The 21,175-nt window shown below is 37.0% G+C and overlaps 1 protein-coding gene across 1 annotated transcript; it reads left to right on the top strand.

Annotated features, from left to right (window-relative positions):
• The first annotated feature begins 12,585 nt into the window (after positions 1–12,585).
• LUM (lumican) lies at positions 12,586–20,974 on the top strand. The gene is made up of 2 exons (XM_086610678.1): positions 12,586–13,462; positions 20,820–20,974. The coding sequence occupies exons 1-2, from the start codon at positions 12,586–12,588 to the stop codon at positions 20,972–20,974; spliced, it is 1,032 nt and encodes a 343-aa protein (XP_086466804.1).
• Positions 20,975–21,175: the final 201 nt, after the last annotated feature.

The raw sequence follows: 21,175 nt of genomic DNA, 5'->3' as shown, positions 1-21,175 counted from the left end.
CTTCCCTTCACCATGCTGTGAATAAAAATGTCTTTGCCTATCACCTGCATATCTGTTCTCCACTTGCTTGAAAAAATGACCCTCATGTGAGTTCCCCAGAAACGTCATCAGTCTGAGACAACACAAATCTCTGATGGATCTGGATGCAAGGACATGAGGATGCAGGCTCACACATGTGCTCAGAACCAGCCTTGCTCATTCGTCAACATTCACAGGCCTCAAAAAACCTTCTTACTAAGTCCCAGAAAAGGGGAAGAGTAAACCTCAGTAGGATAGGAGAAAAGCAAGAAAGCCTAACCAAAACCCTTTTACTGAAGGTATGGGTCTTTCTAATGTAGTTGCCCTGTTTATATTGTTTTCTGAAACCAGGTACTCTCAGGGTTATTCAATTATTGTGCCAAAATTTCCATAAAAAATGCAAAGATTTAATTGCTGAAACACAGTGTAAAATCTTTCAATTCATGAGCAAAATTATTACAAATGTGTGATGTTCAGCTCTGGAAACAAGAAGGTTTAATTCTACTTTCATGTGATCACAATAGGAGCAATGGATTTTGCTATACCACAACTGTCTAGCCATACTATGGAAGTTATCTATGGGAAAGAAACATGACCTAAATTATAGTGTTGCTCACCAGTACTGCTGTAGCTAAGTGTGTGTCAGCAGTTCTGTGCAAAACCAGCTTTTCTACTTAAAAATTATTGCTCTGTTAAAGCTTGGAATCAGATCTTATTTCTCAAATACATTTGTTTCTCTTTTACAAAGTAAAGATAATCCATGTATCTTCTGAAAAACTTCAGTGTAAAGCGAGAGTCACACAGACACACAGATACACATAAATTTTGAGAAAATGGTGAAAATAATGAAATTATAATTTGATAAAAATCACATTGTGGACCAGCTGTCAGAAGACCTTAGGACCTGAATGTCTATTTTCTTATTGATGACTCAGGTTGTATTCCAGATTCTAAAGCTGCATTTGTATTATTAAATGAAATCATGGTATTTTCCAGCTCTGAATTAACTAGCATGACTGAACCCCATCTCTGCTGTAAGGCTATCTTACCCCATGAAACAGGGTGGCTTCATTTAAACTCTCTGTTGAGAGTGATAAGTCCCAAACCATGGCAAGGAATTGTTCAGTTCAGGCTAGAATCATGGAAAAGCCCATTCTAATAAATTAAATTCTATAAAAAAAATGACTTAGTAGTGCCAGGGGCTCTATGTGATTTACTAGTATAGGTGGATCCTAAAGGGGAGGTAAGTCATCCATTTGCTTATATACAACAATTTTAAATGTGATGACATTAATATTTTGCATTTATCTACCCAAATATTGACAATGCAAAAATAATTTTAAATGTTAAGAAAACATGAAAAAGACTACTAGGAAACTAAAGGGATAGGTCTTGATTCCAGTTTTCGGTCCAAATATATTTGTCATTTAGCAAACAGATATACATGTGTATAAATATACAGATAACATAATTATCCAAATACAATTGCTAAGTGCTTATTGAAGTCCGAAAAATACAAAGAGGTAAAGAGAAAAGAGTCAGGCTAAGCAGACTAAAGGTCTAAAGTCTATGGGAGATGAACATGAATACTTGGAAATTGGTGTATTCTCCTTAATCAATACAGGATCGGTGAAATGTTGGTGCAGCTTGTCCCTTCTTGAGTTGGATGGAGAGCAAATTAGACCTTAAGCATTCTTGTGTCAATTCAAAATAAGCCTGTGAAAGCTTGTGATGTAAAATCTTTTATTTCTGTCCTTTCAAATGTCTATAGCTTATACAATTATACACGAAATCTATTCAAAAGTTTGGCTAAACCAAAAGAGAACTATTCAGTGAGGACTCAGGTGATGATCTAATAGAAGCAGAGGACTGTCTTCTAAATTTTTATTTGACCTTTCAAAAAAATCCCTATTTTGGCTTTATTATTTTATTTTTCAGAAGTGGTAAGAAAATGGAAAATACCTGTGGGAGAATAGATCATTAAAGTCCCCAGGCTTGTACATCTCATTTTGCTTGGCTCTATTTCTGTGATAGTTCTGTGCAGACATTGTGCTTAATACTCAGCTAAGAGAAGTTTACAGAGAAAATTTTTGGAGAAAATACTGTTCAGACAGTTTACACAAAGTGAGGATGTTAACTCACGTAGGACACTGGCTACTTCTTGGACTGGAGTTCCAAGGGCACAATTCAGGAACCAAAACGAAAGTGTCTGATGTCATTCTAGATTACTTAGATGTGCCTGGCCTCCTGCCATTACTTCAGGGCAGGACAGGTCTCCTCAAGATTCTGAGTCATAGCAGCCATCCCTGCTTGGATGTGCTGGACTGTCCTGGGCATGTCAGACAGCAGTAGATGTCTTTGCATCGCCAGTTGACTGAAGCTCCTTGACAAAAAGCAGTTGCCTAAATTCAGATGCCTTGTTGTTAGGCACTGTGGAGTACTGTGCTTTGTCATCAGCTGCCATTTGAAAAGAGGACAGATCTTTAAGTCCTTCCTAATAACCTGTACAGATGAGGTGGCTACCTTAAAGCATCTCAAATGATACTAGATGCCTATATTTAGGTAACTGAATGCTGTTATGGTGTCTATGTTAGAGAGCTGAATCGCTCCCTAAGCTCCATAACTCCAGTTATGTGCTTGGACTCCTAGCACATATATAGGCACCAGCGTTTGCTGTCTCTCTGGCCCAAAGTGTGAGATACAGCATCTGAGACCATTTATAAAAAAGGTGGTCTGCATCTCACAGAGAAGTAAAGGTAATCTTAATGAGATATAAGACAGAGTAATTTATGAAATAAGTACCTTTTCTACTGGAAAATTTTGTTTTGTGAGATGTTTCTAGCTGTGTCATGCAGTTCATAACAAAACATTAGTAGAATTTCTCAAGACTGTACAATTCCTAAGACAAAAGGTATTGCATACAACATGAGGTAAATCCACTGTGGACCTCCTTATGACGAATACAGACGAATTAATCACTGGATTGGAATCTGGTGGTTGCCAAGGCTGACCATTTAATATGGTCAAAAACATATTTCCAGCCAGTATTTCAGAGGAGCTCAGTGTCCCCAAACAGGAAAAGGATGTGCAAATTTGTCTGGGAGGAAAAACTTAGAAGAAAAATAAGTATACTTACACTTAAAAAGAATTTAAGAGATTGTCCTCAAATACCTTTCCCCCCTTGATTTTACAAGAAAAAAAAGGTCCATTTTAGCCATAAGCTTACTTGTTTCAGTAGAAAAGTGAAATGCAATTAGAAGTGAAAAAAAACCTCATGAGGCATGAAGAACAAGGAAATATAAAGTATATATAATAGTGTATCCATACATATTAGTAATAAGGCAAAAATAAAACTGACTTACGCAGAAAATATCCATGATAGATTCACAGAGAGCATGGCTGAAGATAGTTGGAAGAAGCTGAAGTTTATGATGAGGAAAATAAATTCTGGTAATGTTGTAGAACTACAACTAAACAGATACAAGACAATAGGTAGAAATTAAATATGTAATAAAAAATCAGTAAACATTTTTCCTCTGCATTTGGAGAGGAGTAAACTGGTGTACTTTTATCATATGAGGATTATCATGTTCTTTCTTAAAGGAAAAAAACTAAACAATATTTATGAGTGATAAATACTTTTAAACTGAGTTGCCATATAATTGATACTCTTAGGAAGCCATGTAAGAGATCTTTGGTTCATCTACAGTCTGTTTTCATGAGCCTGTGAATACTAGAACCAGTGCATTGTTACTGTTCATGGACTACAAAGAGATATTATACCTCAAGGCTACTAATCTGTCATCAATCACAGGAAAAATAATGCAAAAATCTGTTCCAGCATTCAATTCCTAATTAAGTGACAACTAATGTCAGAGTAGATACTAATAGATAACTAATGATATAATAGATATTATCTATCAAATTTTACTTGCTTATGAGGTTGTAAACTTGGTGGATAACAGTTCTGTAGTAGCAGTAGATCTTTCCAAGGTATTTCATTTTAAATATGACAACAAGTGGGACTTTGAAAAACTGCACATTAAGTGGCTCGCAAACTGTCTCATCTTCATGACAAAGACAGTTTATCACCAAGTGAGTATGTTGCAGTAGAGAGTTGCATCAACTGGCAGAAGGCAAAATACAATGTACTGGTCATCTGGACACCATGTTCAAAGCCAAGGGGTATGTGGCTGCACACCAGACAGCTGCTTTCTACATAGAATCATAGATATCTTGAGTTGGAAGGGACTCGTAAGGATCATCAAGTCTAACTTCCTGCTCCTCACAGAACTACATAAACTAAACCTCTTAGCACCACACTGCTTTATTACTTTAGGCAAAGGGTTGTAGTCATAGGAATTCAATGGGAAATAGTGCCTCGTGGGGAAGCAGCATGATGCAGTAAACCAGTTTTGCAAGAGGCATCAGTTCCCTATCCCACTGACTTCTTGTAGAGCAGACTGCCCCAGCAGCTGCTGCCCAGTGCAGCATGCAAAATCAGAAGGAACCAGCTCCCCACAAGGATGAAAACTGTGATAAATAAGCCTTACTCAACTCGCAGTCTAAATCATGTCGTCTCCCACCCCAAGACGCAACCCTCTGCTCACAGACAGGAAAGTGCTGAATGCCCTTTGCAACCTGTGAGATCCTGAAACCAGCCTGGGCAAAAATCGACAGATTTTTGCATCAAACTAGAAAACTTTCAAACTTTTCATGTCTTAGATCATGGTTATATGTTGTCTGGAGCATATGTAGGCAAAGGTGTTTTGTTGAACTCAGTGCAGAAGTAACAGGAGGAAGTTTAATAGTTTGTGTTAAACAGCAGGTCAGGGTAAATGATGCAACATTCCTTCTGACCTTAAACAGTAGTGATCTGAAAGCAGACAGACGTTATTAATGCTTAGATTAGGGGACCATGTTTAGCACCAAATGATTTTCAAAGGAGGTCTACATTTATGCAGCACTAGTATATACGAACAACAGGCAGTGAGATAGCCAAGTTTGCCAAGTCTAATGGCTTCTTTTCCTATAAATTAACTGTACTGTTTAAAATACAGAGCTGTTACCATTATTTTTACCTGTAAACACAACTTTCCCACAAATTCAACAACTCCTTGAGAAGCTCTTATATTCTTTACATTAGGAATCATTTTAATTGCTTTATGTTACAGGGCCACCTGATTTTCTTTTATACATAGACCTGCACATTTTAAATGCTATATCATTAAGTACAGTATATACCTGTAGGAGTCTATTTTAAAACCAGTGTCTTGCTTTCGTCTGTGCAATTCTTGTCATAGAAGAGGTTTGGTCAAGCTTTGGATAAACTCAAAAAAATTTTGCCATTCACAATTTGAATCAGATTAAGCACAATCTAGTGCAAAAAGTAGCCTAAAAAGCAATGGAGAGAAGGCTAATAGCACTAGAATGTAGATGCTGTCAAGTTTGAAGCAAAACAGTGAGCAATTTTTTAGAACGACAAAAACAAAGATTCATGTCTAACTAAAATATCTGTTGCGGTCTGCTAATAGGTTGTACCACTATTACCATTTTTGTAAATTTCCAAAGCTGTTGTTTCCTTTTTAGGAGAAAGGAAAAAAAGGATTTGGATCACCACAAATTTTGTAATGCTTACAGTATGCGCTCTAACACTTTCCATTTCACATGTAAGTGCTGTGTAGAGACTGAACAAATAAAATTTCAATTTGGAGGAATGGAAGTTTTCAGATGAAAAAATAATAAGCACCTACAGCCTTCAGAATCTGGAACTGAATTGTTTTTAGTGGAACTTACTTGATATGAGTCAGCCTTAAGTAATATTTTCAAAATGCTGCAGGACTTCCCAAAAACATTTAGCTAATTACTGGAGATTTAAGCCAATATCATACTTTTGTTTATACTCTACATATAGGCTAACAGGCTATATGGAAATGGAAGAGATATGGAAAACATCGTTCATAAACGCTATACTACCTCTTTATGATTAAGTGACTTGCTGCAGGGTGCCCATGGAATGCCTTTTCTCTTAATGGAGATTTCTTTACCTTCTGCTGCACGCAGCCAATTTGAATGAATTAGCCTTCTTTTCATCTTGAGATGAAATATTTAATTTAATTTATGAGTGATTGGTGCAAAAACTTGCCATTTATTTTATGTGGCAATGTGAAAAGTTCCACTAGCATTTTTTCTGGAGCTATATGGTCCTATGACCCAGACATCCTACTCGCAATTTTAGGCACACAAATCTCTTTATTCTTAGGATATACATCTGCATACCAGATGTGTACACAGGCTTAAGAGTGAAAGGAAGCAGTTGGTTTAGATAACATCATTAGATTTTGGTAACTTGAGTCTTTTGGGAAAAAGAAGATTAAAGGCAGACAGATTGGGAGGAGTTTCCATTTATGCAGCAGTGTGTAGAAGTGGTAAAGTAAGATATCTTTACAGGAGAGAAAAGGCAGAAAGGACATCACTGATGAGTGAAAAGAGAAAACGATGGCACTGTAACAATATTTGAAAGCTAGATCCTACTCACTGCAAAGTGATACACTTGCAATGAGCTCTGCTTTCAGATTCTTTCACTACAGCTTTCCAGGCTTCTTGGCCATCTCCAGCCATGAAAATATGAATGAGCAAGAAAGAAGCTCTGAATCAAATAAAAGGAATATTTCTGTTCGTATACCATAAGCTGAAGAAAACTAGATGAGAATCAGATGAGAATAGTTTTTGATCACATTTCCCATTAAATAAAAGTGAACAAATAAGGAATAAGATAGAAAATTAATGTTGGAGGAAACAAACTAGGATGGCTTAATTAGGAGCACAGTTGCTGTAAAGGTGAAATATCAACATGTCCTGGCATTTTTAGGTATGAAGCATATTCATAACTAGTTTTCAACTTAGATGTCATAGGTGAATTTACACACTGTTTTGTGTATTCCTTGGAAATTAGCTAGACTATGTTCACATGCCATTTAATAACTTGTGAGAGCTATCAAAAAAAAAACCCCAAAACCCCACAAAATAGGGTGAGAAAGAAGAAATCATCCACTCACTTTCCCACACTTTGCTGTATAAGAAGACATATCTCCATTTGCTGGGCTTTAGTCCCTATCTGTTGTTCAAACAGAGGTTTATGAGGTGGATGCTTCATGAGTCAGAATGATAAGATTAGGAAAACATATAAAATGATGCCGAAGAGACAGTATTAAATAATAGAGTGGAGAGATGGAAAAAATCTTATTAAAAAAAGAGAAAATCTATTGGTTTATGTCTTATCCTTGAAAGGTATATAATTCTTCATCTTGACTGTGCAATTTTTAAAGCTGATTTAAAACAGTCAGCAAGACGGGAACTATATGAATGAAAAACTCTCAGCGGAACTTGATGTGACCCAAGTTTTTAACATACGTTAATTACAAGATATCATCACATTTTTAATAAGATTTTTCTACAAGATTATACTTCATTGCTCAGCTTGCTGTACTTTCTTCTACAGAGCAAACCTCAGAAATGTCTTACAGGGCATTTCTTTCTGTATTCAAATCTTTTCTTTATTGAGTTGGTCTTTTGCTGACTGCTGCTGCTTGTTGCAGTCAAGGCTACAGTTTAGGTTTTCCTTGGTCAGCTGAAACTAATGAAGTAATTTTCAGAGAAGTATCGTACTGTGCATGAGAAACTCCATCTGGTCTCCGTTTGTCCACATGCAGAACAACAACGGCTTTGTCCACTTCTACATTTCTAGTTCTGATACCATGCACAATTCTTTACCTACTTAGCTTAATTCACTACCGTAATCCCACTGCTTCAGTCACTTATTTGCACCACTGAAATAGTAATGAAGTTACAGTCTGTCATTAGCATGTTTCCTAACGTGTAAATGGTGTTCCCACACCAGGGGGACAGGCGTGATGTCAGAACATCAAAAGAGTAACATTCACTCCCTATGGCTTGCACTGACAGTTGACACTCTGTCTTGAGCAAATTCATTTGCTAATTGTGTTATCGCAGAAGCACAGAGGTCTGTAATCATTTGACATCTTTCCTGTTAGTGGTGAAGGGCACTGAGCTATGCCAGGCCTTTCCCTGCTCCCAGTAACCTACCTGCACGAGCATGGAGGCCCAGATGCATCAGTAGCAGATTTTGGAGGAAGCTCACATACAGCTCCCTTCCTTCTTCAGGAAGCTGCTAGGGTTCTCCAGCCAAGCCACATCCTGTAGCATGGCTTTTCATAAAGATAGCCAGTTGATAACAGACAAAAAGTCTTGATCTTTACCCACAACGATTTTAGTCGAATACAGGTAAACACACAAGACACTTTAAAATGACTTGTGAACGCTTCCTATATGCACGTTTCACATTTGTCCCCATTCAACTTTATAAGAAAGAGTTTGCGTCCCACAAAAAGAGAGAACATCCACCATTTAGAGATAAGGGAAGGTACTTATGGAAACATTAAGACCCACTTTAAACAGTTACTGTCTTAGTGCATTATTTTTTGGCATTGCCTGGTGAAAATAACATCTCATCCAAGCCTAAAGAAGCATTCTTGAACTGCATCCATGGAATAAGAAACAGACAACGTAAAGCTGAGTAGTTCCAGATTTTGAAAAGCAGGAGAAAGCTGTAAGTACAAAAATGAACAAATGGATAAAGTTAGTTTACAGTAACTGCTGAAAAACCTTTCCTGCGATGTGTTTTTATTAAACAAACATACATTCAACCACCAAAGAAAATCTCCAGACCAAATAAATTCCAATGCTTTGCAGAAGAAACTTTGAACTCAGTATTTGACGTTGCAGAAAATGTTACAATTTAAAGATAACTCTGTATCTTTGGTTCTGATCCTTAAGCTCAAACTTCTATAAAGTATATTTTACTGTGGACATAAGATAGTTAAAGAAAAAATGAATGAGTCACTTGGCTGAAAAAGCACAGCAGCATTGAGGTCTAAGTGCTATTTGTTAGCTCATGTCTAGCAATATGAAACAAGTTGGAAAACAAAAGTCTGTTTGCAATTTGTTTTACAATGTAAAATATTTTCTCTCTAAAATAGAAAAATTCCTTGTATAGGGCTATGGCTAGTGGTCTAAACTTTCTCAGGTTTGTGAAACACTGATCATTCTCTCTTCCCACAGGAATAACAGATGGGTTGTCCTTGTACAGAATATGGTATCCACCTGCACTTCATTAGAGAGCTGCGTTTTTGAACATGCCACACCACAAGATCACCATGATGACATAGCAGCTTCAGAGAACAGCGTGACTAGGGCTTTTTTTTTTTCTTCTTCTTTTTTTTTTTTCTCTCTTGTAACACAGAGGATCTGGCAGACTTTTATCTCCTGACACTGTTTACAGCATATATTGGTCGATACAGTCCCTTATTGCATCTGCTCTGGGAATTAAGGAAAGCAGCTTCAAGGCAGTAAGGTAAGTGCTGCTGCATGTTTTAACCGTAATGTTCAGCTATTTAAATGTAGCTGTAACGGGAACGTGAAAACATGTCAGGATAAGTTTGCCAATTTGTAAATTGAACACAAATCAACAGTTGCTTAGTGGATTTGCTTTCTCACTTTCCTTAAAAAAACCTCACATATTTTGTGCATCAGTGTCACACTTTTTTTACAGTCCATTTTGTTCTGCTTCAGAAGAAGAGATGATGTACAGTACAAAGAAATTTGTAAGACTACTCACTGCTTACTTATTCATTCATAAGCTATTAGTAAAAGCTCCACAGACTTCATTTATTAAATAATTTTTCTTCATTTTACAAAAAGACAAGGTATCCTGATATTCGAATAATTACTCAAGAAAATAATGAGAGGAAAATCATAGGTGTTTTTAAAATTTTAGTTAAATTTAAAGCACATTTTAAATATATTACTGAAACTTTTTAAAATTAAATCTTTTGCAAACTGTGTAAGATGTTATGCTGTAGAATTAAAGGTACATTTATTTTAAGGCTGACTGATTATTTTGTTTCACAAAAACTTTAGAATTAAGGTAGTATAGATGAGCTACAAAATTGTTTGAAAAGCTTGTCTACTCTACTATAGTAAACATTTCTCCAAAATCATGGATTTGTCATTTAGTATGTTTTGGCAAGTTGCCTGAACAACTTCGCAAATATTTTCACAGGTATTTTACAACATAACTGATTAGAACAAACACAGGCAATTAGTTTAAGCATGCTTATGTTATAAGATAAACATCTAAGAATGTATTCTGATTTTATCTTTTGGATTCATATAGTTCAGTGCAACAAACAAGCATGTGTACACAATCTACCTTTTACACTTCTGACAGAGAAACATTTAGATAATTCAATAAGAAATCCATGAATAAACCAAGTTAACTACACTGTGTATGTACTTCACTGTTCTATGTCACACACATGCTCCTATCCCTTTGCACTACAGAATTGTCACCTACATTTTAAAATGTTTTAGACAAAATAATTCAAAACACTTGCTATTTAATGTTTTAAATTACTTCCAGGGTTCTGCAGATTAGTTAAACATTGTATACTATTTAAAAGAACTGGCAACCTATGATATCAATAATAAAATTCAGCTTTACAAATGTAATTTGAAACTACAGCAACAATAGAATTTGAATTTAAAATAGGATATTTATGCTAATTTATCAGTAAGGTTATAAAATGGTGCAGATATGTAAAAATGTCACAATAAGATCAAAGAGTGTAGTCCGAGAAGTTCATTACACTCTGTCTTATACTTTGAACACAGAAGCAGTTAGTCCCCCATCCTTAATGTTTAGTACCTAAATAGGACCAGATTTGGAGCTGAATTGTGTCACTGCAGTCTTTGCTTACAGAGGAGCTGTACTTATTTATACCAGCAGGGGACTGAAGGTTGAATTTGCCAGTTCTCATGCAGTAATGAAGAACAGACAAAGGAAATTACACTGATAACTCATCTTTCAACGTTTGCTCGCTCCTATAATTTGTAATGAGGCAAATACGATGGAACCAACAGCACGGGAAAGATATGCAATCGTCCTCCTTATTCAAGGGACAACAGTTTAATATCTAGCAGAGGGACTTTGTGTGATTGACTGGAGATAACACAAGAACATTTTTTTAAATATCTTCGTGCTGTAGTGTACAAAATCAATAGGCCCTGCCCAAAGGTACTTCAGTTGAGATCATTAGCTGACTAGAATGTGATGTGGCTTTTATCAAGTCAATAAAAGTAAGGAAATTTAGAATTAAGGAAGACTTTCTAGCTATGGCCCTGCATTTTAACACTATGTACTCTATGTAATATTAGGCAATTCCAATAGCAAGATTAACTTACTCTGCTGGAAGATTGCCCAGATTTGAGATAGATGTCTGGTGGTCTGTTTACAGGCTTCACATACTTTCTGAAATTACTTGAGAACAGAAAGGTTCTAAGGATTTTCTAATCATCTTACTCTCTGAACAGTAGCTGAATACACTGAGCCTTGTCTTTTACTGTTGAAAATCAAAGTAAGTTGACTGACTTCGGTGATGCTAGACCCATGTTTCCAACACAACATCTATCTAGGTAGCAAGAAATAAATGCAAGATACTAATCTTCATAGATGAGCATCTTGCGGAGTGTCTGACAAAGAAAGGTATGCCCGTAAAAAGTAAGGTGAGACCACATCCCAAGGACACAACATCTTTTTGCTGTATGTGAGCTGAAAGACCAACTATGTGAAGCCAGTGCTTTATTATTCTGTTGATTTAGAATGATCATACAATGTAATCAACACATTTATTGTTATATAGAGAATTTGCAAGAACATTTGCACTTTCTGCAATTCGGTCATTTCAGATCCACTGTAGATCCATATTAGATAGAGTATACTTGTGCACACACGTGCAGTGCTGGCTGTTTGACATGTCCAGGAGAGTATGTTTCATATTTCTATTAGCTTGTTCTTTAGGTGAATATGAAACTTAATGGATCATGCTTTACTAGACATGATCCGTTAGGTAAAGATATTTCAAGGTACAAGCATCTTAACAATACACTATACAGCAGATCATTACCCTCAGTTTGTAATTTCCCTGGCTCTTTCATTCCCTGGCTCTTTCAAACTTAAGTCAAATTGCCACCTGCTATTTAGATATAAGGCAACTCAGTATATCAGGAATGCTTGATAGCATTTAAATGGCAGAAATGCCTCTGAACACGGCCTTCAGCAAAACTGAAAACTCTTTTGTGCCAAGTTTAAAAAACTTAGACTTTATCATCCTTCTTGTGACTTAATGAATGAATGCAGGAAGATACAAAGAATGTTTTACTTACAACAGCAGAATGGGCTGTAATTTTGCATTATAAAAGCAGATGATGACAAGACAAGGACTGTAAGCTCATAGTAGTAACAATGAATTACTAACAAAGTAATGTATTTTTTTCTTAATTAGTAGCTTTAAACAGGTAGTTTAAATTAATTAGTTTTTAATTATAATCTTCATGTGGTAAAATTTCAAATATTGCTGAAAGAGAAAGAATTAAAGCTATAACTTCTTTATTCCCTTTCACCCTACAGGGACAAGATACATTGCAAAGATGGCTTTAAACTCTCTACCCGTCTTTCTGTTATTGATTAGTGGCATTTTTTGCCAATATGACTATGGTCCTGCAGATGATTATGGTTATGATCCTTTTGGGCCATCCTCAGCAGTCTGTGCCCCAGAATGTAATTGTCCTTTAAGCTACCCTACTGCCATGTATTGTGACAATCTTAAACTGAAAACCATTCCGATTGTACCAAGTGGAATAAAATACCTTTATCTTCGAAACAATATGATTGAGGGCATTGAAGAGAACACATTTGATAACGTAACAGACCTACAGTGGCTGATCCTAGATCACAACCATTTGGAAAATTCAAAAATTAAGGGAAGAGTCTTCTCCAAACTAAAGCATCTGAAGAAACTTCATATTAACTACAACAATTTGACTGAAGCTGTTGGACCTCTCCCCAAAACTCTGGATGACCTGCAACTAAGTCACAACAAGATCACAAAAGTCAATCCTGGTGCACTTGAGGGCCTGGTGAATCTGACTGTCATTCACCTCCAGAACAACCAGCTGAAAGCAGATTCTATTTCTGGGGCTTTTAAAGGCCTGAATTCACTTTTGTATCTTGACTTAAGCTTCAATCGACTTACAAAGCTACCAACAGGACTGCCTCAATCCTTACTCATGCTGTATTTTGATAATAACCAGATCTCCAATGTTCCTGATGAGTACTTCCAAGGTTTTAAAACCCTACAATATTTACGTTTATCCCACAATAAATTAACAGATTCTGGAATACCAGGCAATGTCTTCAATATCACATCACTAGTTGAATTGGATCTCTCCTTCAATCAGTTGAAGAGCATTCCAATCGTCAGTGAGAACCTTGAAAACTTCTACCTCCAAGTCAACAAAATTAACAGTGAGTTAAATTTGCACGTTTCAATATTATTTACCACAGTTTAGACACTGATGGTTAATGCAAGTATCTGAAAGGATAGATCAACCAGTCTGAAGAAATGATATTGGTTAGACTGTTAGCACACTGACATTTCTCTGACTGTTGTCTACATTAATGTTAAAAGACAGACGTTTACCTGATAGCTACTCAAATTAACCTTCAAGACAGAAATGTCTATTTTCATACTAAGGTGAGCATTATTGGCCAGATTCTCATCTCATTTAAATTGGAGTAATTCTACAGAAGCCAATGTAGTTGACTTGTACAATTGAGGAAAGAATAATGGGAAAAGTTGAATCAGCACGGAAGAGGTTCAGAATTCATAAATCAGCAACAAGAGACAGATATCAGATGAGGATCTGACTATCGTATGTGTAACCTTTCAGAAGGCTGGTAGTAAAAACACTGGAGGGAGGAGAGAGGGGGAAGACAACAAATTCATAAGGTATCAGGCAAAAGGCACAGTGAAAAAGATACAAGAAAGTAGCTGCTCTTTTCTCTTTCCTCCCTTCTCTCTTGCAGTACCCCTCCAAATCCATCTTGAAATACGAAGAGCTGCCCCTGTTATTTCGTCTTTTCATTCCTATTTCCCACATCATATGACCAGGTGGCAAACTTGTCTCCAAGTATGATTTGAAAAAAATGTTCCTTCTGAAGTCAATAAATGTCGCACCTTGCATGAGATCATGGAGGTTTCTGCTGAGACAGGGCTTTTACAAGGCCCTCCTAATGCTGGGGTGGGAAAGAGGTGTTGGAGAGCTGAAGAGGTCTCACCATCATGTCAGCAGCTCTCCAGCTGCACCTCTGTTAGGGCTGGACCCTGATGGAGACGCAGATCTGTGAAACAGCAGTGTTTCTGCAGGACTTACATAATCTTGCTAGCTGGCATAAAGTAAACCATAAAACCCTCTTCTGTTTGCCTGCTTGTAATTGTCAGGGGTTTAGGTTACCAGTGTTAGCTATGCCATACATAGCTAACTCCATACAGATGTAGTCTTTAAAGCCAAATATTTTAGTACTGATTTTATCAGACAAAGGGCAAGACATTTTGAAATGTTTTGCATTTACTATGCTTCACATATTCCTCAACGTTATGATTTTTTTTTTCCTATTACATCTCAGTTCCTTGTTTTGATAAGGGAAAACAATGAGTTATTGCTTCCCACCTGAGGCATCACATGCAGCGACCTGTAGAACTCTGTCAGATACTCAGATACTCTCTCTCTCCTAAAAGAGCTAATATTTCTTATGAGATATACAAGACGATTTTCCTTGCTTAGAATGCTTGTTCTGAGCCTCCTGCAAGACACTCTGGTACTGAGTTTACTTTCTGTTTTTATTTCCAAGGACTTCTGAGCAACTGCGACAACAATTTACTTTTTCAATGAAAGCTGAATTTCCAGAGTAGTGGTCAGCAGCAGAGTGGGATGGTGTGCGGAGTGGGTGTGCGTAGGCTGCTGCTGCACTGTCATTGCTACCCTTTGGCTGATACAAAAGAACTCTGATTCACTGTTTTTTGCTTAACCATAAAATATAGCAGACTTCTAATAAATTTTCTTGACTATCTAATTGCACAGACATAATATTGTGCTCCCTAAGATGCTAATTCACAATGTGGGCTGAAACTTAGTTAGCAAAAAGTATTTCAGTTTAATGAAGTACCAGCTGCGGTGTTATCAAAGTGTTTGCAGTTCACTGTTCATTACACCTGACCTACAGCTGTGAGTACTTAGTTTTTCTAAAACTAGATTTGATTGACCTCCGAGTATTTGAGCCTCCAACAAACAACAAGTTTCTTTTTTAATAAAATATTATGATTTTCCAGAGATTTGTGTAAGAATGACTGCAAACAAGGCTAGCTTCCCTTCCATACCATGGCCCATGGTACATACATACTGTGAGAAGGAGACTTCTCAATTAGGGATAACGATAGTTTGTCCTAAAATGTACAAAAGGTATAATCTTTCAGATTATGCTTACAATGCTTAAAGTTTTCACTTATACTGAAACCTAACATAAATATATTTCTCCAGAGTTCTTAATTTGTTACTGTCTCCTTTTTTTTCAGGTACCTTTAAGCAATCAATAAACATTTGTATTTGTCTAAGAAAGAGTAATCTGTTTCCAACCCTTTTGATATTACCAGAAAAAAAGAGAACTATTTCTGTAAATTATTGTCCATGAGTTTCATCCTGGGCTTGCTACAGACATTATGCATTGCCATACATAAAAATCACCTGTTTGAGAAATATCCTTATCTAAGTGACTTTGAGCTTTTTGAACAAGAGTTGATGAATATACACTTAAAATTGTAGCAGAAGTGTCTTCACTTCGGTATGTTCTATTTTCATCTGTGATGCAAGGTGCAGTGGGCAAAGCAGACAACAAACTGGAGTGAAGACAAATTCAGAGTAACTCTTCTGATCTCTAACTAATAAATTGAAGCACGTTCATTATATTGAACATAAGTTAGGTATCAAGTGCATACTCCATCTACTGCACTTGATGCTAGTTGGATGTCCAAGCTAGCAGAAGACCATGGAAGGTTTATAAAAATCTTTGCTTTCTCCATACCTCTAAAAATCTTTGTTTTCTCCATACCTTAAACCTAAACTGTAAGTTCTACGTTGAAAGGTCTTTAAAAAAAAAATCTTATTAGTAGTAATTTAAGGATGGAATTTTTTGTTGAATAACAACAGTGGTTTGCTACCATGTTTTAAGATGAGATCTATGTATACACATATATACACTTTTGTTTTATAAACTCCTCAAGGCAAAAAGAAAATTGCAGGATGGAAGAAAGTACAGGAAACAAAGAGGTTCAGTGATGCAAGAAGTGGGTCCAAAGGCAGACTTCTCCATATTTAATTTGTACCTGTAAAGGCTTAAGGAGAGAGTTGTTGTTTCCACACAAAATCCCAGAAAGAATATACCATGTGAATGGAGTAAAACAAGGGTGAATGAGAAAATGTTCCAGAGGACAGTTAAGGGGCCACATATTCTGCTGCAGTCTATCGGCTGGATCAGTAATTGTACTTATTGTAAACAGAGTTAGTTGTGGAGGTGCTTTATGGTCTTTTATCTGTCTCACTCCGCCAATCCCAAAAGGATTTTTTTACAAAGGCCTATGCAGAAATGACTCAGATGTGATTACTGTGGGACCACAGACCAGCAAGGATGACTATGAGACTTCAGATTCTATTAGAATTTCCCACTGTGTTGCATGCTTGAACAAGAAATCTTTGCACAGTTAATATTTCTCTCAGCTAAAGACTGTTTACAGTCCTGATGTACAAGGGATATACTCTCACCAAGCATATAGTAAAAAATCAATTCTGTCTAACAAATAATCGCTTCTATGGTCCCATTTTGCTCTGTAGGTATGGGAGAAGAGAGGAGAGGAGAGGAGAGGAGAGGAGAGGAGAGGGGAGGGGAGGGGAGGGGAGGGGAGGGGAGGGGAGGGGAGGGGAGGGGAGGGGAGGGGAGGAGAGGGGAGGAGAGGGGAGGAGAGGGGAGGAGAGGGGAGGGGAGGGGAGGGGAGGGGAGGGGAGGGGAGGGGAGGAGATGAGTTGCTTGTTCTTGATTTGTTTTGTTTTGTTTTGTTTTGTTTTCCAAAATATTTCAAATATTGAAGTAGTTTGTTAGAATATCAGAATTTTTTATGATGAAAGACACTTTTAGTGAGAAAATACTCGTTCAGATGAAAATCCAATTTTCATCCAATCCTTCTTATTCTATCTGTGTCTGGGTCATGCAGGAATTCTGTGTTGGGAAAATATGAATCCCACACAAGTGGCAAAATTCCAGGTACACTGTCTCTGAACCTGAATATTATGAATTCAGGAAGACATTTTAACATCTGCAATATTAATTAGTGTAATAAAGGAGGAAGGAAGCTACAGACAGATTTTATGAAACAGTACTCTAGTCTTACTGATTGCAGTAACCATACAGATTATATAGGTAACAATACATCAAGTGCATTCACCAGACCCACTTACCTTATTTTCTGCTAGTGGAGATTGCAATTAGAAAGCAAACATTTTTGATATGCTTCTAACAACTGACAATTACATGAAGTGTATAAAAAACTAATAGCCAAATGCAAACAGTGTGCACCAAATATTGGAGCCAAATCCCACTGAAGTCCGTGACAGAGTTCCTGTGAATTCTGTGAGGACTTGATCTGCATCCATTTTCAAAGTGGTTTCAATCTCATAAATAGTCAACACAGATGAGCACTTTGGTAACACAGATAAATTTTGTGGTTTATATGCATGAAGTTTACATCCTTTGAGTAGTTAAACATCTACCCCACCTAGAATCATAGAATCATAGAATGGTTAGGGCTGGAAGGGACCTTCAAAGGTCATCTAGTCCAACCCCCCTGCAAGGAACAGGGATATCTCCAACTAGATCAGGTTGCTCAGGGCCTTGTCCAACCTGGCCTTGAACGTCTCCAGGGATGGAGCATCCACCACCTCTCTGGGCAACCTGTTCCAGTGTTCTACCACTCTCATAGTAAAAAATTTTTTCCTAATATCCAACCTGAACCTACCTCCCTCTATTTTAAAACCATTACCCCTTGTCCTATCATAACTGGCCCTCCTGAACAGCCTCTCCCCATCTTTCCTGTAGGCCCCCTTGAGGTACTGGAAGACCGCTATAAGGTCACCCCGGAGCCTCCTCTTCTCCAGGCTGAACAGCCCCAACTCTTTCAGCCTGTCCTCATAGGAAAGGTGCTCCAGCCCTCTTATCATCTTCGTGGCCCTCCTCTGGACCCTCTCCAACTGGTCCATGTCCTTCTTATGTTGGGGGCTCCAGAACTGGACGCAGTACTCCAAGTGAGGTCTCACAAGGGCAGAGTAGAGGGGGAGAATCACCTCCCTCGACCTGCTGGCCACACTCCTCTTGATGCAGCCCAGGACGCGGTTGGCCTTCTGGGCCGCAAGAGCACATTGCCGGCTCATATTGAGCTTCTCGTCCACCAGTACTCCCAAGTCCTTCTCCTCAGGGCTGCTCTCGATCCAATCACCACCCAGTCTGTATTTATGCCTGGGATTGCCACGACCCAGATGCATAAGTGTACCTTGTTTTTTAACTAAATGTTAGTATTTATGCTCAAAAGCTACGATATGGGGAAAGAAAATAAGTGGTTTTTTTAAATGTCTGCCTTCAATAAAAAATATACTTCAATAAAAAATAAAAAATATGCTTGTCCTCAAATGACAAGAAAATTAGGGAAAAATCTATGTTAGAATTCATGTTTATTTTAATCTTTACAAATTACACTCAAACTATCTGCAGAAAACTAAACCTAAATAGTTAATGTTATAGCCTGTAGGCCAAGCAAATGAGTTCAAAGTCTCAGGAACATATGTTTTCATTCAGCAAAACTCCACAAAGATCTAATCCGATAAATATCTCTCAGACTATATGATCCTAACTCACAAGAATCATCAGTTCATTTCAGCTGGTACACTCTGAATTGGAATAGTATCAGAATTATCTGTAGTTTTAAAATTATACTGTATTGCAATATGGACTGTCCAATAAATGTGCCTTTAAGGATGCATTTTATCTCTCACCCTTCCAAAAAAAAGACTGTACAATGTACAACATCTAGGAAATTGTTTTGATTCACTTTAATCAAACTGGTGATCAAAATCTAACATTTGAAATACATTGCCTTAGTCTCCACTCAAAACAACTTATTTTGTGAAAGATACACAAATCTTCATCCACTTTTCAACATCATATCTCTATGTCCAAAAAATTACCTAAGGTCTCGTGCTTTAAAGAGCTGTCTGTACAGATGGGTGTATGTTTGTACTTAGTTTACACAAGCCACGTTTCATCAATGATAGCAGATTACTGTAATGCCAGTTCTGAAAGAATCCAACTGAAGTTAAAGTGGAGATATGAAAGATACTTCCTCCACTTCCTTTAGTACTGCGACATGATGTAGGTCATCACATTTTTTTATGAGTTAAATAGCAATGGAAAAAAAGATATATAAGGTGGTGTTATCAGAAATCCGTGAATGACCTGGGATTGGTACTTAAAATAACATCTGATTTTAAGAACACTATCTTGACTTCTCAGAAACTATGAGAGCTAGTCCTTTGCGACATAAAAGCAACTGAAGATGTGAAATTTGTCTGCCTACTGGTGAATGGGTTTGTTGAAGAAGCCGCTTTAAAATATTATCTGTGTGAATTCAATTGGTGTCAATGGCCAGAAGAAGAACAAGCCTTTCAGACTGTTTCTTTAGTAGTGATGGAGCTTTTCAATAGGTTAGTCCTCTATCTGACTCAAAGGAAACACAGGTGAGAATGAGGGACCATCTTTGCGGAATTGCATAATGTGGTATGCAGGGGACATCAGATTTATTCACATACATTCTCTCTTGAGGATAGATCTTGTCTGCGTGACAAAGGTGTATAATATGTATATGTGTACTTATGTATACTGAGCAGAGAATTTCTCTGCTTCAGGTAATTTCTAGCTTACAGTTAATACTGCTCATGAGATATAAGACAGTTTTCCATTCAACATCTGTCTCGTGTTATGTGAAACAAATATTACTTCTGAATAGAGGTTATAAATATAATGATACATAAATTCCAATAAATATAAATATTTTTATAAGTATTTTTTGCATTTATACTCATCTTCTATTTGTGCTGTTATGGAAAGGTTCAACTATACAATTTAAATGTAAAATTCCTCCTCAACCCGAGCCCCAAGTTTTATTTTGAAACTAGGAAATCAAAATGACACATCCAAAATAATATTTGACACAAACAGCCATTGGATTGCCTGTTCTTAATGATAAGGTCGTATCATCGTTTCAAGTTCTCCAGATATATTTTACTTCTTTCAATATCTTAAGTAGCTCTGCTTTACTCTTGAATCATAATGTACCAAGCATGACTGATTCCTCCCTCTGCATCTCCAGTTTTACCGGAGATTATTTTTTTCCTTTTTTTTTCAGAATGCTGGATTTGATCTCTATATAAAATTTGAAGTCTTAAAAATCAAATAGCTACTGGGAGCATATAGTACCTGAAAATCTCAGTCTTGAAATTCTGAACCTTTCACAACTAATGGAAAGCACCTCTGCTAACACAAGCCCCTCAAGTTCCAGTAAACTCATAGGGAATTGCATCAGTGGACATGTAAAATATTGAAATAGAGTGGAATAAATTTAAAGTCACAATTTCCAAATAAAATGTAAAAAGTAGAAAAATAATTATTTTGTCTTATTTGTCCTAATTATTCATACTTTCTCTTATTCATGTTCCCTTTGTTTCAGAGTTCCCATTGAGCAGCTTCTGTAAGGTTGTTGGGCCAATGACCTATTCCAAGATCACACATTTGCGCCTGGATGGAAACAATCTCACTCGGGCTGACCTGCCACAGGAGATGTACAACTGCCTTCGGGTGGCTGCTGAAATTTCACTGGAGTGAGATACCTGGGAGCATCCAGTTCCTTTCTAGGGGCAGTAACTACAGGAATTACACCATGATAGCTCTTTAAAATTAGGATATGCCTTGAAAAAGTGTCAATCTGCATATTATCCATTCTGTTTGTTAATATTTAGCATGCACTTGGCAACCTTAAGAAATGTGTGCATACTTTTACAAACGGTTTTATTTAGAAAGCACAAG

The sequence above is a fragment of the Tauraco erythrolophus genome, chromosome 4, assembly GCF_009769465.1.
Source record: "Tauraco erythrolophus isolate bTauEry1 chromosome 4, bTauEry1.pri, whole genome shotgun sequence".
Lineage (NCBI taxonomy): Eukaryota > Metazoa > Chordata > Aves > Musophagiformes > Musophagidae > Tauraco > Tauraco erythrolophus.
Note: the sequence above shows the minus strand (reverse complement) of the source record. Positions and strands in the feature narration are given on the sequence as shown.